The sequence below is a fragment of the Pyxicephalus adspersus genome, chromosome 3 (assembly GCF_032062135.1).
Source record: "Pyxicephalus adspersus chromosome 3, UCB_Pads_2.0, whole genome shotgun sequence".
NCBI lineage: Eukaryota > Metazoa > Chordata > Amphibia > Anura > Pyxicephalidae > Pyxicephalus > Pyxicephalus adspersus.
The window spans coordinates 44591745-44610594 of record NC_092860.1 but is presented as its reverse complement, the minus strand read 5'-3'; the positions used below and the strand labels follow the sequence as shown (position 1 = coordinate 44610594).

Sequence of the window (18850 nt, the reverse complement as noted above, 5' to 3'; positions counted from 1 at the left end):
CAGCAGCTTGCTTCCTTGTTCAGAATCGTGTGCAGACTTTTTACTTTCAGTTTGGCTCAGGAATAGACACGCCCTAAAAAATTATTTTTTTTAAAAATCAGGGGTGGCTTAATGGGGATGTCCTAAAATCGGGGAAACACGGTAGTGTTTGTGTTAGCATATTAATATATGCCTATCCCTAGAACATTAGGCTTGCACCTGCTGGTTGCTAATGGTAGATAACAAATAGTTATGCACAACATTTACCTGATCAAAAAGACAAAAAAATTACAGAGCATCATGATTAAGAAGTATTTGTATCTTTTATGTTTTTATATATTTAATTAACACAATTACCAAGAATATCATAATTGTACTGAATGGCTCTGTATACTGTCACCATAAATTTCTGTTCAGAATGGAAGATTTGTAAATTAAAAATTGTTTCTATTAATTTGAAAATGATTTCACAAAAGAACACAGATGCCATAAACGTGTCTATCTTAGTATTTCTAAATTTAATTATAGTACACTATTTCAGTTAGTACTCTAAACTTAGTTAACTAAAGGATAGAAAAAAAGCAGGGTCCTTTAAAAAACACTTTATGACAGAAAGTAAACAAAGCACATCAAGTACAAGGAAAGAATAATGCTACCATGATTTCTTGTCCATACATCCTCAAGGAAATAAAAAAGCTTTAACTTTGGAGCTGTTAGAGTGCAAATATATTAGCTACAACTTCAGCAAGTGCTTGTCACATTGAATAGCATGTGAAAGAGAGATAGTAATTATTGCCGAGAAGCCATTAGAGGGCTCCTTAGTAAAACAAGCTCCCGCAGCAAACTAATGGACTAACAGGCCAAATACGACACTCTCCCTGTTCCATTTAGCTGGATGTCACTCCTATCAAAGCCTCTGACATATGCAAGAGAGGAATACGGACTACAGGCCTTGTGCATCCCTGAACTTGTGTCAGTCATGAGCTTTTGCTAAACAGCCGGTCTTTGTAGTTGTTTTAACATAGAAATAAACAATATCTTTTTTCTCTACCATTGCGTCGGATAAGGCAGAAACCAGGAAAGCTTCCAACATGTTTTTGGCCTTCAGTAATATTCATTAACGTGTGACGCAAAGCGAGGTAGAAAAGCAGAATTTTACAAACAGCACAGCCCTGGTCACACACAACCTAATACACCTTGTGTCTCATAGTAATTATACCCAATAAGCTGTTAAGCTAGATACTACAACATAAAATAATGGTACACGTAAAATGTAATATTATTTTCAAAAATACCTAATTAAAATATTTTTCAAAACTATTTGTTTTTAGACTTTTTATATATTTTGGACCATTTTAATCTGCAACATTTATCACCTAAATAACATGACCATTAATGCATAGGTGACTTAAACATAAAGGAAAATAGCAATAATATTTATTGCATTTGCTTTGTAAGCTTTAGAAAAAAAATAAATCACATTTAAAAGAAATGATTGATTCAAGTATCCCTGAAAAAGGTGCTATTATACAATTTCTTCTTTACTGCTGTGATAATTATACACGAGACTAGAGTTACCTGTTCTAGTAAGGGTTTTTAAGGACCAGGGATTGGAAATTATGCCAAAGGTTGAGCTTGATGGACATGTCATTTTTCAACCTCATCTATTCTGTAAGTAGATAACCCTAACAGTAATGGATACAGTTCCCAACTGACTAGCAACACTTTTTAGCATAATGCACAACTGAGATTTGTACATGATGCACAGATAATAAACCTGTCTGTGAGGCATCCAGTCATTGGTTTGGTCCCAATGCCAGAAGCACTCATCCCTGCTTGTTAAAGGGAAATGTTATAATAGGAGAAAGAAAACACAATAATGCGGACAGTTATATGTGCTGCAAGCACATTTTTTGCTATGACCCCAGGTAAGGTTCCAGAGACCATGGGCAAGTGACCCAGCATATACTTGAGAACCCAGGCTGGGTTTTAATAAAGTAAAAGCTGTAATATGTATATTTATATTGAAAACCAAAAACAAAATTAACCAGTTACTACTAATAGAAGCAAATATAAAATGGTACTAGGTACTATACAAAAGAATACAGATAAAAATCACATAAGCTCAGGCAATTTTGTGTGTGTGTGTGGGGGGGTGCTCCTAAGTAACAAAATAGCATTTGTGCATAATTGAGGTCCTGAGTTGCAGAAGTCCTTCATGTGAGTAAAAAATGAATGGTCCAGGAACAATGCCACCAGCAGGGAAAACAGGGAATTGCTGTCTTCTAACAACCCATAATATCTCACATATTTAAATACATTTGATATAAAAATGTTATACACGTTGCCGTACACAGTGTTAAATGTTATCTTGAAAATTCTAATATGACTGGGTATTCTGAATCAGCCAAATGTATTTGTTTATAAAAATAGTCATAATTATTATTGATCTGATCTATCTGATAAAAGTAGGCCCATAAGGTAAAATAAAGACTTCAATACTTTTTAGCTTCTATAGTTCTTTTGTAGTAATTAGTTGGAACCTAAAGATCAGACTGAACACACCCACATTTTTGAGAAAGCTAGAAGATGATAAGAATGCAGCACTTCACTTTTGTTAAATTATACTGTATGTAGAATGAAAAACTTTTTTTGGATTTTGGGTTTGGGATGGAGTAGAGAAGGACTAAAACATTGGGCAACTGTCAAAAGGGGAAACTACCCCTAATGAGATATTCCCTATTTCCTGTTGCTTTTTATAGCAAGAAATAAATTAAAAAATCTTCAATGGGAGCAAAAGAGCTAAAGTGATAGGAATTTAAATCTAAAACAGAACATTTTGTTTTGGGTATTCATATTTTGTACATAAGAATATGTTACAGGCAACAACCTAAATTTTTATATAGTTAAATATAGTTAAATAGTTTTAATGTCTCAACTCAGTATGTAATGCTCTAAAAATCAGCAGAGGTCTGCTTTTGTAAAAATAAATAACATAAGCTGGGCCCAGCAAAGTAAATATGGGACTAGGGGGACTGCACCTTACTTTACCAAATATCTTGGGAACATCTGTATGCACCTTCACTCACTGTAGATCTTTGTGGCTTATTACTTTAATGGCAGTGAAAATGAAAAAATGTTCAGTGCCTCAACCTTACAGAAGCAGGGGAATCATCAAGACAATTTTTACAAGTTATAGCATAGGATATACTACTATTATCAATTTGCAGTTTTTTAAAAAAGTGTATTTACTAAACACAACTATTTTGTAATCCCCTATAATCCTAATGCTTGCCATGCCTATGATCAACAATGGCCATATGCACCCACTTGGCCTTTATTCACTTAGCACTCTCACCTTGTTAGAGAAAGCACCCTTCTCTAATCTGCATAAAAAGAATTTTAAGATCAGGAATTCCTGCAGCTGAGAACAGAAGCTGCAGTCTGCAGGGAAAAAGCGCAGTGCACGCTACAATTTTCCTAACCACAGCAATTTTTAGTCTTGCACAAAGAAGAGGTTTGATACTGCTGTGATCATAAGTATTATATTAGTTGCTTGTAGCTCTCTGGGTTCTACACAGTTCTTGAAGACATGAGTGTTTATTGCAGAATAATCTCTTTCTGATTTCAGCAGTGTATTTTGTGGGGTTGTGGATGCGTATGAAGCTGCACACAAGTGAGTATACCTTAAAACTGAGGTCCAAAATGAAGGTAATTTTTCACCTAATCTTACCCCTCCCCAAGCACAATCAATAAATCAATACATTTTGTTTAAATCACAAAGCAATAAGCAAGAATCTGTACTTTTTATACCTTTGGCATCATAACTTCCAGCCCATTTTTTGGGAAGCACCAGGGAATGGAAAAGAAACAAGTAAGGATGAGGAAGCAGATCTATGGGAAGTAACAAGGGAGTTCTTTTCTCCTCTGTCATCACCTCTGAAGGAAGAAAACGCTGGTTTCCTCTCTGTAACCAATCCCACAATTTCCCCAAGTGACAGTAACAACATTAGAGTTAAAAATAAAATATAACTGGTTCTGTGTTTTATTTTTATTTTTTTTTTGCATATAAAAATATTAGGCATTAGCATTCCATACATACTTACAGGCTGTCCTAGTGTGATGGCTAGAGCTTCTGTTCACCATACACACATACTAATATTTTAAAAGCTTGGGAAAGGTTGAACCTTACTGAAAACTTGGTAATTTTGGTAAACTTGGAAATTTGGTAAACATTTTTAATTTTTTTAAATGATAAACATTTCTTTTCTGTCCTAAATATACAGAGGTTTTTATCATGTGTAAAATAGGCAATGCATTATTATAAACTATTTCCAGCAAAGCTAACACAAACAGCAAAATTTACACAAACTAAAGTAAAAATCACAGATTAATTTGAACCCGTGACAACAGACCTCATGACATCAGATTCAGGTCATGATGGCATAACTCCGCCCACACTACCATCGGCCCGGCCCTTCTGGCAAAAAATTTTTCAGATTGTGGCCTCTGACTAAAAAAGTTTGCCCACCCCTGTTCTAGAGCCAGCTATGATTTAACCACACTACCCTAAATTTGGTACTGTAGCGTTTTACATTACCAGTCACTACTGCCTGCTCATGTAGAGAAAGCAGCAAAAGTTATAAAAAAATTAATTAAGGACCCTACTTCTAGACCTGAAAACACTCTTCTGCAGTATTACAGGAAGGAGATTCATAATCTTGTAAGGCATGGCATTGTCAAAGCATTTGTATAAAAATTGTTCTGTTTGCAGTGTAGCTTTAAGTAGAGCTGCAGTTAAAAGGGCTCCCCTTTAAGCTTCAAACAATGCAAGTATCTAGCTTGCATTGCCTTCGATCATCAGAATCATGCTATATCAACATATTGCTTATTGTAGTTTTTCTGTTCCTTACTTTGCTATGTCACTTATTTCCATCAGTGTTCTTTAACATATCCTTAATTATACACATTACAACAAGAGCTAAAAATAAACAGTAAATAAATACATAAATAAGTGTGATTTTAGCATGACAAAAAAATTTTTTTTTTTCTATGATTATTACAAATTGCCCTATAATACACAATATATATATTGTGTCACTCAAATAAAAAAAACAAACCTCTCTGCCAAAAACAAGGTTGCTTACAATCTGGAATGCAATGCGTTAAATTTAAAAATGTGTATTTTTGGAAGACAACTTTCCTTTGAATGATTAGACACTGCTGGTAACGGTAATGGGGAATTTGCAATGAAGGCAAGGACAAGCAATTATATTCTGGCTGGGCCCCACTGGACAAAAAGTGATTTACTTGAAAGCTGTCTTTGCACTGGGTAAATGCTCCTGTTATAGTCTGCTCAGTCTGTGACAGCTTTCCAGATGTCAATCAAATTATTACCTATTTACAGTTGATTTGGTGGTGTCATTTGCAATATTCCCTTCGTTTCTGATGAAATTGGAAGGGTGGATTTTGCTGCAGTTTGCCATGGCACTCCAGTGGGCAAACTGCTCTTTGCAAATGTCATGTGTCCGCTTATCAGCAATATCAGGGGAGTGCTCTTCCATCCGGCTGACTGAATCGCTACCAGATGTAAATCTCTTAATCGTCATGGGAGGAGTATGGCAAATTTTAATGCAGTTCTAAAAACTCAGTTTACATCAGTGCTCAAGGTGCAACTTTACCCAAGCTAATAAGTTTGAGTGCACAGTAATGAGTGCATAGAGAAAGAAAGAAAAAAAAAGGCCAGCAGTATGTTCCTTTTTACTGCTTTATAATACATTCACTGAAAAATGTTTTGTGTACATTTTTTTCAAATTGCCAGCTTTAAATGTATGAAAGCATGCCTGCTGCCCATAAAGCCCCTGAAAACAAATGCATCAGGCTAAATGCTTTAAATACATTGGGGCTGATTTGTTATAAATGGACAGTAAAAATGAGCACAAATTTGAGGTTGTCAATAGCAATCAGTCCAGCTTCGCTTTTCATTTTTTTGTAAAGTTAAAGAATTCTAATGTGTTGCTATGTGTAACATCTTCAAAAAAATCAGTTTCACATTTTCCTGTAGATTATTTTCTTTTGGATTGGAATGTTTTACAAATATTTCTACAAGAAAGTAGACTATTATAACTCTAGTGACTAGTGGGTTCTCAAATCTAAACAAACAAAAGGAAATCAGTAGACCTCAACCTATTGGAATTTATACTTCATGCTCAAACACCTGCACCCCCTCCAGACGCTAAACTTTTTCTCTTGGCATTACTGCAGGATACTTTATTAAACATTTTGTGCTAATTAGGTGGGTATACATTTCTACAGGGTCCAACCCCAGCTCATATTGAGCATACTCATATATCATAAAATTATTGATTTTTTTTATTATTATTCAAAAAAATATACTATTATTATTAGGATGCTCCAGCTCCATAAACGGTCAGTGCACACTGAGGTAACACGTCATTCTATCAGAGAAGGCTCCATGTGTGGGTAAGTGATCTCCTGATAGACTTCAAATATAACCAAAATATTGTTCATAATAGACCAGAAGCTGGGGGAGCATGGTTCCGAAGGTATTGTTGAAACGCTTGTGAATTATTAAGCATTTCAGAGTAACCATATTGATATATTATATATAATTATTATTATTATTATTAATAAACAGGATTTCTATAGCGCCAATATATTACGCAGCGCTGTACAATAAATAAGGGTTGCAAATGACAGACAAAGGAGGACACAGGAGGAGAGGACCCTGCCCCGAAGAGCTTACAATACAAATACAATGCATTGGTATTGTAATATTTGTAAATAAATGGTACTACATTTTATCTTACGACATGTCTGCCTGTTTAATGGAATGGAAAACTCCTAATAATATTATTTTTATAACACTACAGCTGGATAATTAAGCCCATAGGAGGAAAAAGTAAGTTGGAGGTAATAGATATTTGACCATGTCAAAGTCTCAATTATCTGTTACAGTGAGAGAGACATGAAACATTTGAATACACGGGCTGCCAGAAAGGTACGTCTCTATAGAGCCTCTTCTTTTATAGGATGTTTTTTTAGTACAAGTAACCCAAAAGTAACCCATAAGTTACCACTAGTTTGGTGCTGAAACCCTTGTTTGTATTTTGTGTATACATAACACATGGCACATTTTTTAAACTAATTTCTCAAAACAACAAATGTTTTAAAGCTAGTAACCCTGTAGAACAAAATAATAGTAGTAGCACTTTCGTAATGTCACTGAATTGTTGAATGTTGGTGCTACTGTTTATCAAATCTTTATTTTTAGTAAAAGATATGCTCAAATTAATTTTTGTTAACAAAAACACAATATATTTACTTTTTCATTTGTTAAATATAAAAGATGAAATTCCAGCATTTAAAAAGATACCAAACATGTCAACCCTCAAAACTGTATGCATCTGTGAAGCAGCACAAACTACAGAATGATTGATCCCACTACATAGCATGAGCAGCAATTCCCAATGAAGTCTGCCGCAATCATAGTCAATGTACAATTGTACACATGATAGGTGTGTATTTGATTTTTAGAATTTTATGGAGGTGTTTATTTTTTATGAGATTAACCTCCTTGCAGTTAAGCCCGACCTTCACTCGGGCAAAAAAAAATTGCAAGGATGGTTAAGCCCGAGATTTTTCACTTACCTGGTCCCCCTGTGCTCATCCAGCGTCGTCCTCCATCGGTCATCGTCCGCCGATCTCTCCAGCGTCGGGTGCCTTCGTCGGGTGCCAGCGGGACCGGTAAGAAGCCGGCCGGCATCTTGTGTTCCGCTGGCCGGCATCCTGTGATCCGCCGGGCCAGCGGATCACAAGATGCCGACCGGCGGAACACAAGATGCTGGCCGGCTTCTTACCTGGTCCCGCTGATCGTCCGACGTCCTGCTCGTTCCAGCGCCGGATGATCTCTGCAGGGAGAAGCCGTCCGGCGGAGAAAAAAAAAACCAGACGGCTCCTCCCTGCGTGCGTGATGACGTTGGCGCGTGTGCGGGAAATTCAAACTGAAACTCATTCAAACATTTTGTATTGGATTCAATACAAACTCCTGTATCCAATCCAATACAAAATAATTCAAATAATTACAAAGTATATACCTAGTAAATTCAAACTGTCATTTTGTATTGGATTGGATACAAACTTGCGTATCCAATCCAATACAAAATAATTCAAATAAATACAAAGTGTGTAATTGGTAAATTCAAACTGTCATTTTGTATTGGATTGGATACAAACTCCAGCATCCAATCCAATACAAAAAAAATAAAAAAAATAAAATAAAAGTAAATAACTTGGAAATTCAAATTCTTATTTTGTATTGGATTGGATACAAACTCCCGTATCCAATCAAATACAAAATAATTCAAAACAAACTCCAATAAATACACAATCAAAGTTTTAAAAATTGCCACACTAGGGAGGTGTTTTAGAATAATATAGTACTTTACAATATACAGAGTTATTTCTTTTTCAGTATTTTCAGTATTTATGATTTGTTTACATTGCTGATTTTTGTGTTTTTCCTTTAATTTTATTAAAAGTAATTTTTTTTTTTACATGATTGTGTGTTTCAAACATTTTTTATATTCATATTATCTACTAGAACCCCTGTTTGGACATATTTCTGTAAGTTACAGGTCTACAATTTAAAAAAAAATTTCATGAAAAACAGTGGATCACTTTTGGTACAGAAATCTAGACCTCAGTGTAACGCTTAGGTGGTTAAACTTCTGCTTTTTGTTTTTATTGCTTTCACAACATATGTAAGATGAACTCTCTAGTTGTTCTTCCTCTTGACACACACTATGAAGAGAGGGGGCAGTGAGCACAGGTATGGGCAGTGTTCCCAAATATGTAAAACTGATCAGGCAGCAAAACCTACACTATAAATATAGAAAACTTTTCCAATACCATCAAGGAGAATATAATCTGAAGAGGGGAAAACATATATACTTATAGGTTACTATAATGTGCTTCACAAAGGTCAGACAAGAATTACTGCTATGCAAAATTGTCAAACAATTATCCACTTTGGCATTCTCATACAGTTAAGCCCACATTTTTGGAAACTGCACACTAAATGCTGCACTAATAACATTATGTATCCTAGCACAAGAACAGTTATACAAATAATACCCTATGCTAAAATAAATTTTTTATGTAGCACAAAGGTAACTGAGACAAATTGTTAACCATCAGGGGCACCTCTACTTCTTAAATTTAACTTTTTAGAACCATTCAAAGGTTTCCATAATAATTTTTAAAGGCTAGTATTATTAAGTATGTTTAGTTATTTAAAAAAGAAAAATGGATTGCTTGAGAAATACAGTTGGGGAAATGGTAACAAATGCAATGATTTCTACTAAAATTTTGGGTGAGTTTACATACCGTGGTGTTGGCCCTTTAGGGGCAAAAAAAAAAAACTAAAAATCAATCTACTGTATGTTATCTAATATATAATTATTACTTTTATAGCTTCATTACAATTAAACTGTTAACAATGAAAAATGATTAGAAATGAGAAGCTACTATTCTTCCACTTGCCTAATTGTGTGCAAATATGCACCTTACCTAAAAGCCTAATTATTAGATTATTACAGTGGATTTATGCATGTCAGCCAATCAGAAACCACCTTTTACTAGCCAAGCTTTAATGTTTCAGAAAGCATATTTTTCCAGATATATAACAAAACATAAACACAAACAATTTTTTTATAGAACTAGATAAATGTCTAAATCAGCTCTCATATTAGCTCTCATGTAATTCATAACAGCTCCTATACAATGATAGCAAGGGTCAATGTTTGACAAGTGGAGAAGTAGAGAAAAAACTTTATTAAAATGAATTTGACAATAGATATAGTCATTCATGTTTAGTGAATGCACTGCTAGGAATGTATTACTTTTAGTTCTGGCATTATCTGGCATCAACTCAATAATGACACAGTTATGTAATCCCAGAACCGGAATAATTCTTGATAATGTTCACAAAAATCTTACACAGGTTAGTCTCCTTCTAAAGCCTTTCATCTTGTGGCTTTCTACAATATTACATGGTTAAAGTCAAGGTAACATGTCCTCTTACCTTCAGCAGATTAATGACATCGTCTCAACCTCAGAAAAATCCAAAAAACGAGTGCCACGCCAAAATTCTTCAAAGAGTTCACAAAGTTTTATTAAATAGAAATGCTTATATTAGTAGGGCAAGTATCAAGCAATGCACTTATGAGCAGATAACAGCAGTTCCCATCAGGATTTAAAGTGGTAAACTCTGGAACATGAGTAGAAATCTACCACAAACATGAAATGGGATGTATCCCATCCTTAACAAATGCAGCAATATAAAAGGTCTTAACGTGGGCTGGTTTTAACTCACAAAACATTCGTTTTTTGTTTTTTTGCTCTCTTGTTATGGGCATTATGGTAAATAAAATATTGTAAATTCTTTGTAGAATTTTATGAAAAAATGTTTTAAAAAAAAAGGGTAAAGAACCAGTAAAAAGAGAAGATATCGTTGCAAGACACCTGATGCAAGACACCCCTGGATGGTTTGGACTGCCCTGCAGGATTGAAGGTAAGTGGGTTTTTTTTTGTTTTGTTTTGTTTTTTTGGCACTTTTCAGTTTAGTTGCTCTTTAAGCTTTTCTATAAAGTAAGATGGTTGCCACATATCAAAAATGTATATATGCAAACTGGGGTAGTTGTTCAAATTCCACCTTCCACCTTTCAACTTCTACCTTATTGTACTGTCTTATTGTAATGTCTTAGGATGCCTATACTTACTTACTATACCTACAGAGGAACATTGTCACACTAGCACAGTTAGACCTCCCCACACTCTACCTCCCCATCTACTTCTCTCCATAACATGTAAGATGTTCTCATAGAGAAAACTGGAAACAAAGCTATGTGTCAGAAGAGAGCACAGAAAATTATCAGTTTGCACTCAAAACTCATTTATAAATAAAAACTTTTGTTGATATTTTCAAAAGGCCAAAAAGAGCAAGTAAACAAAGTTTTTAGGATTCAAAAACCTAGCTCTTGCCTATAGATTAGTTCTTCAACTCTAAATAGTTGTTTGCACAAACTTTTTAGACATTACAGAATTAATGTTTGCAACAGATCCCGAGCACAAAGCCGTGTAAATAATACTGTCATGCATACTTATATATATATATATATATATATATATATACATACATACACACACACACACTGTACGATTTATTTGTTTTCATGAAGGAAATGTATTGAAAATCTGAGTTTGATGCTGCTGCAATATATTATTATCATGTAATGAGAATGAGCTCATGTGTAAACCTTGGTTTCCGGAAATGAAAAAACAATTAAAAATAACAATAATACCTATAAGGACTTTAAAATCTGAAGCTTTGGCAGGCAATATCCCTACATAACCACTAATTGTAAAGAGGGTCTAAGTTCCAACTCTTTCTTGCTGATGGCTTTTCCTACCAGTTCCAGAAAATGGCTTTGTAAACCCCTCTGGGATGTTTGCATGTGGTTTGGAAGTGGTATATATTCTGTTTGGTATACAGCTATTCAGGATCAATACTATAGCAGTCTCAGACCTTCAAAAGTACATTACTAAATAATCTATGGACTCTTCCAGGCTTGGCAGCATCTACAACTGCCACCCATTCCACATTAAAAGGACAGCTTTGTTCTGCCCTACTTTTGACTCCCATCATTCTAAAGTACAGAAACATTAAATCAATGGTGCAGTGAAAATTGTAACTACAGCATTTCTGTTACTGGCTTCTGAGAACCTATAGCTATGCTGGTGATGCTAGAGGATTTCACACAAACCTATTTATTACTGTTGAAGAGGCTAGTAAATAATACTTGCTTTAATAAATAAATTATTTCATATATGTATACAGTATGCTGTATACAGACACTGGTATAGCCCTTTGGAGTATACCTCTCACTTGATGTGGTGGCTACATTAGTTTTCTTTTTCAAAGCTTTTTTTTTTCATTCCTTCTGGGTGATTCTGCGAATAACACATTGGTAGTCCTAGTATGTATGAGGACAGTAGAAGCAAGACAGGACAATAGAAACCTACCCCACTCATATCCTCCTTATCAAAGAGATAGCTGAGAACAATGTAATAATGAAGCAGAACTAAAGCTTGCTTTGAAAATGAACAATCAGGCAGATCTTTCTTTGCAGAAGGCGGCAGGTGATGTCCATTCTATATATATATATACAGTATAAATACTCTTAGTGACTAGGGAATACCTGTGGTTTAAGAGCACCCTATTTGTTACTCATTTCTCACAACTAAAATAATAAAAGCCCATACAATTTTAGATCCAATACCACTTCCAACCCAACCAGTATATATTTATTCCTGCCTGGGAATTCAGCAATCCTCTGCCAGAATGTAATTTCTGCTTTCATTTATGAAGCGTATGAGTGAGAGGTAAATTACTTGTAATAAAAAGGAATTAAAGTCAGCATTTTATAATGGCTATTTCCAACACTACTGTTCTGTAGAATAGGGAGAAATTGTTTTTTTTTACATAGATGATATTACTTTGGGACAAAGGCAAGTATGAATATTAGGGCAATGAGGTAGACTGTTTTTTTATTTTAGGTATAGCAGGCTGTCATTCTCCTTTGAAGAAAAACTTGCTCCTTAGTTTGATTATTCTGTCAAGACCTATCAAGACCTGTCAGGACCTATTGTATTTGTATGTTTGTTAAAGAGAGGTTAAGAGGACCTTAGTCAGTCCTATAAGAGAAATTCACCATACATGTTTAAACTGAGGTTTTCCCTTACTTTAGGGGCATTTCTTCAGTTAAGGATACAGAGAACACTGATTTAACCATGTTTCATTCTACAACCTTTTTCCTGACTCTTTAGTTGCCCTTTCATGCACTCTTAGACTAGGCAATAAGTTGAGGACTGTAAACATATGGAGTGACAGGTGACCTGCTTTTATTAAAATCTATAAAGAGACACTCTCTCTGGAAGGATAAATAAGTCAAATCTGTACAATCAATTTAAAGGAATCCCTTGGTAGCTTTGAATTCACTTTTGGATTATATACTATGTGGGACTTCACTGAAAGCAAAATTGGCACTAAAAAGGCAGAAGCTATGTAACTTTTATTAAATTTATATCCTAATGTATTGAAGGGCTGTAATGGTTTCCTTAATAAGTCCCACAAAAAGAAATTACACTTCCTACACGGTACAGAATTATGTAGCTGGCTGCCTAGTCACTCTGCATCAAAGAAGTAATGAGGATTTTGATGGTTTCCGCCCCCTTTGAACATGAGTTTGTATGACATATTGAGAAAGTCAAAGTATTTGGAAACTGTTGCAATTAATGAAAAACATAACCTTCTGGTCAAACACAATGAATTCTTTAAGCAAGCCGTGTTAGACCTGGCAGCTGTATAGAATGTTCCCTTAACTTCCTCGGTGCTGGAATTCCTTATGCATGCATTATAAATCAGAGTTTGCTGTTCTGTACAAGATCAGGGATACTGAGATTTTGCCTCGGCAGGCGCCTCATGTCCAACATTCATCTACAGAACATGTGATTGGACAAGACAGTTGTCATGGAGGCAGTTTTTCATTTATAAAAACATCTTTGTAGAATGGTACTGTCATCGAAGTTATACATATACATTTCAAAGACAGATTTCCATCTTTAAGAACAGGTTACTGCTTACTTTTATAGGTCACCATAACTACCCTTTCATCACAAGTTTTACTTTCAAAGACGGGACTAGAGTAGCGAACACTGGAAGGCATGAATAAGGGAAATTTTTGGAGTATCTGTGAACATAGATCTGATTCTAATCAGAGTATTATCTTGAGTAAAGTAACTAATTCACCCAATGGAATATCACACATTTATTCCTAGGTTCTAATGATTTATACTGACTGTTAGGAAATTACTAGACAACTACACTGCTAGTATAAAAACAAAAAATCAGTAAATTTGCGCTTTTCCTTTAAATAAATAAATATATATATATATATATATATATATATATATATATATATATATATATAAATATTTACAGGTACTCCCCCACATACGGACGACTCCTGGATACGATCCTGGGGCTTCCCTGCTCTTGCAGGACAGAGACTTGATAAGGGGGAGGTAACTTGTTCATGACCAAGACAAATTCTGCAGTTGTTTCTTTTTGCATATCAAAGCACAGCTTGCTCCAGAACTTAATGAATGTCTACACTCCATTAAGTTTTTTTTTCCTTTGTTTGTAAATAGCTAACAGTGAGGAGTGTACATGTGTATGTGCAATTATTTACACATATATATATACATACTGTAGATAATCTATCTAGATGTCGCTATACTTATTGAGGAAGCAAACTTTAAAAAAAAAAAAAACTCACCTTTACTACTGCAGATCCTTTAATACCTCCGGAGGTTTCCTGGATTGGGTCCTGCACCGGGAAGCAAACAAACCCAAGCAGGAAACATCAGGCGCTGCTATCTTCTTTCTTGTCTTGTGTACCTGCTGTAAATGGGGAAAATTTGAAGAAAAAGGCTCCTTCTGCATGTCAAATATCAAAGGAGCCCGAAGGAGCAGCCGGGAGCTTCCTGGGATTTGCGACATAGTCTCTGTTGTCTACCCCTTTATGTAAAGTAAAAAACCTGGTGATAGGTGCTCTTTAAGAAAAACATTTCTAATGATGATACTTCAAATATTTTTCAAATATTCATATATTTTTTGCAAATATATACAAAAATATATATTTCAAATATATACAAAAAATTACAGATTGTATTCCTGAGTAATGGCATCTGCATTACAAACAAATGACAAAATATTACAAAAACATTTTGAGAAACTTTGAAAGCAGACCTATTACCACAATTTTACTTATTTAAAAGGGTAGATTTAGTTTAGGGTAGTTTTTTTCCAAAATTCCTCTTTTCACCAGTAAAGACTGGAAGCACAGAGCCTCCTGAGGTACCTACGTTACATATCCAAGGAGATCTTGAGCATGCACAGAAGTGACTTTTCCTTGCAATGAAAAAAAAAGTGCAAATCTCAGGCAGAAGACAAAAGAAGACAGAAGAAGGCGCCCAACGTTTGCGCCACCATCTAGGAAGAATCTAGGACTGTGTAGGACTGAATCGAGAATAGCAGTGGAGGGATTAAGTGCTCTGTGGAAGTATAGGTAAGTGGTATTTCTTGTGCGGTGCCCTAATGCACATTATTTTTTGCATTAACATCTGTTGCATTGGGTTGGCGTAATGAAAATACATTTACTGCTAAATGTATAGTAATGCATGTACTACACAGTGCACTGTCACAGAATCAGGCAAAGTCCCTGTATTCCAGCTCATCACAAAGCACATGCTGTATTTTGCATTGCGGTGTGCTGCAAAAAAAAGATATATGTCCAATGCTTTGTGCGTTATGGTGCGCTGCCAGACCATTTTAAGGCATATAAATGCATAGTCAACTTGCACATGTCACTACTCTGATTTTTCCCAACAACCTTTCTGGGTTCTCCTTTGTTTTCAGATTGCTGTATCTATTTTATAATAAGCCTATTTGTTCTCAGACTTGTTTTACTTTTGTATGGTTGTACTTACTCTTTAGACAATTGTTGTATATCATTTTGTTTTTTAGTATATTATCCTTATTCCCAATAATGCCTTTTCTTTTTGTAAAACATGCATAGTCTAAATGGAGGAGCCTGGATTCTAAATGATAAAATCAAGTCCAGTAGAGCATTTCCTTTGCGCTGTATTTTTCCACACTTGTATCTTGTACAGACAAGCCTGGAACAAGCGAGTTAAAGCAGCATGGGGGGAGAGGGGGGGGGGGTGACTGCGGGTGAGGTCCTCGAGGGCAGTGTCCTTTGGTGTCAATATCAACAGGGTGGTGGGGGACTCATCTTTAATGTGGAGACTCCTGAACGGTCCCCATTTTTATTGAGGAAATAGGATTGGATAAGTTGGTGTAGAAGGAGGTCTTCTGATTTTCTGTTATTCCACAGTCATGATTTCAGTGGGAACACATGCACATTGGAATAATATATGGGGGTTTATAAATGGCATATTGTTTATAAATGTTTTCAACAAAAATTCACCCAACTCTTAGCCAAAATTTACATTTCACATCAATCACTCAAAGTGAGCACTCTCTGCTTATTTAATAACGTAACCCCATTGTGTTTCCAAGCCTTCAAAAAGTCTTTACAATTAAAAAGCAGATAAAAAACAGGATCCCATGCACACAGACTCTAACGCAGGCATGCCTCTCCTAAATGGAGTACCCAAGTTGGCAGGTGATTTAAACCACTCAAAACTTAAACATCAGCTCTGAAGACTCCTCATCCTCCACCACAAATCTAAGAATGTAATATTTATTTATTATAACAATCAGGATAACCATGGGCAAAACAAAAAGCATGACATCATTGCCTCTATTTCTTAAGTGACTGACCCGGTATGGATCTCTTGCAAAGTTTCCTAACTAGATATAAAAAAGACAACCCATGAACCAACTGCAGAAGTCCATATGGGAAGTTAACAACATTGCTGCCAATTGTAAGGCAGCATGTTAGTGTTGTCACCTTACAAAAAGAAATCCTGTTACCTGCAGGATCTTTAGGTAAGAAACTTTGGAACGGGATTATTTTTAAATAGTTGTTTTAGAAAACTGTATACAGTGAGACAATATACCAAACTGAAAAGTAGACTTAGGAAATACAGTTTAATCATATATCACATACATATTAATACTAATTGTTCAACAAACAAGCTTCTTTTCATGGTGAAGCTTCCCACATAGGAACACTTACAGTTTTTCCAGATTTTCCTTTTTGCTCTGACTGCCATGCCCCAGGCCAGTATGAAGATGTAATGTCATCTGTCATTTTACTGGTTGGCCATTTTAATTCCCAGGAAGAAGTTGAAGCTGGTAAACTGTGAGCATCACATGCACTAGGTGGATCAACGCTGCTGTTGGTGTTGCAGCTCATCGTTGGGCTGCATTCCCCATTGCAATCCTGTTGACAGAAAAGATACATTTTTTTTCACACTGACATGAAAAAGAATTTGTTAATACCAAAGCCTGACTGAAGAAAAAATACTATAGCCATGTTTTTAAAAAGAAAGTGTTTCTTTTTTTAACCAGCTATACTAAGAGTTAATGCAGCGAATACATTTTTGCACTTACATTGGGTCATTTTTAATATTTGGTATGCCAAACCACATGAACAAAAGAAAGAGAATGACAAGATAAAAAAGAATGCCAAAAAAGAATGTATTATACATAAAAAGACAAACAATTCTTGACAAGTTATGGTTTACAATAAGACATTTCTGATGTTGAGATCACAAAAAAACAGAGTGCACTAGGACATTTATGCTAATGCACATAACTGATCTTAATCTAGACGTAAGGGTAAATTGGCCTTAGTTCACAATCTTACCCAGCTGATGTACAATCAAATCTTAATAATGTGCTTGTTTAGGTAAGCTGCAGAAAACGCTAATACAAATTTGGTCGCAGAGATATTTTTTGGAAGATATCCTTATCACTGACTTAAGGATGTATCTTTTGTTCCAAATAAGGTTGAGTATTGTGCTAGACATATTTTAACAAGATGACTAAACAATGATAATGTTTGCTACACAGCTGGATACTGAAACCTTACTTTTGGCTCATTTATTGTCATCGAGGTTCACCATCTTTAAAATGGTAAAAAGTTAAACACTTGAAATACAAATAAGGGAGCTGTTTCTTTTAGATGGCAAAAAATTAATTTTTTCATATAACAGACCCGGGTTGGAACCTGACAATGCAGCTCAGTCTCCTAACTGTGTTTAGCCCGTAATTGGACAATGACAGGCCAAGTGACAGAGAAAGTTCAGTTCAAAGACTTAGATTAGCAGCACCTAAAATAATGGTTCTTCTTATTATTTATTTATTTATTTATTTATTTATTTTTGAAAGTATGACTTCAAAATATTTGTCTCTAAGACAAAAATGTCTGAAGTTTTACAGATGGTGTGATAATCACTAAGTGAGCAAAATAAATGTTGCACGTTTTATCTATTCACATATTAGCATATGGAACATACTGTATGTGCGCATGCTCATATTTGAATATAAGACATCAGCTAAACTCCAGTCAGTTTTAAGACACCAGTTAATGAAATCGCATATGGGCTACAGAACTCCATTAAAAATATTTAATAACAGTGTATTTTAAAATGACTGAATGTTCACTAATATCAGACTAAGAAAGAGGGCACCAATGACTATCAAGCTATCAAGCTGCTTGCAGATGTACTAACCAGAGAAAGAATTGGTCAGAGGAATTACCTCATCAATGTGTTGCTGCCTCATTGTCATAATAGCATGCTGAGGTTGTATCTAGAACATAGTTCCTGTCCAAAAGATCTCAAGCATGCACAGAAGGAGCCTTTTTTTCAATGCATGCATGCATGCGCAATGGGATGGGCACTCTTTTTTCCCCATCTACCCTGTTTCCCCTATGATAAGGCACTGTCTTATATTTTTTGAAATGCCAAAATATGCCCTGGGTCTTATTTTCAGGGGATGTCTTATTTTTCCATGAAGAAGACTACAGTACACATTTATTGTTGAAAATCACTCATGATCACTCATGTGCCACTGATTGTCCCCTTCTGATCACTCTGTGCCATTCATTGTCCCCTTCTGATCACTCATGTGCTATTCATTGTCCCATTCTGATCACTCATGTGCCATTCATTGTCCCCTTCTGATCACACATGTGCCATTCATTGTCCCCTTCTGATCACTCTGTGCCATTCATTGTCCCCTTCTGATCACTCT

General features: G+C 35.3%; 1 protein-coding gene across 3 annotated transcripts in view; it reads right to left on the bottom strand.

Annotated features, from left to right (window-relative positions):
* The window catches only part of BNC2 (basonuclin zinc finger protein 2), a 346936-nt gene that overhangs the window by 256614 nt on the left and 71472 nt on the right, over window positions 1-18850 (bottom strand). For all 3 annotated transcript variants that reach the window (XM_072404409.1, XM_072404406.1, XM_072404407.1), the window contains exon 2: window positions 16827-17033. In XM_072404409.1, the coding sequence (XP_072260510.1) occupies window positions 16827-17033 (207 nt within the window). The remainder of the gene's footprint in view (window positions 1-16826; window positions 17034-18850) is intronic.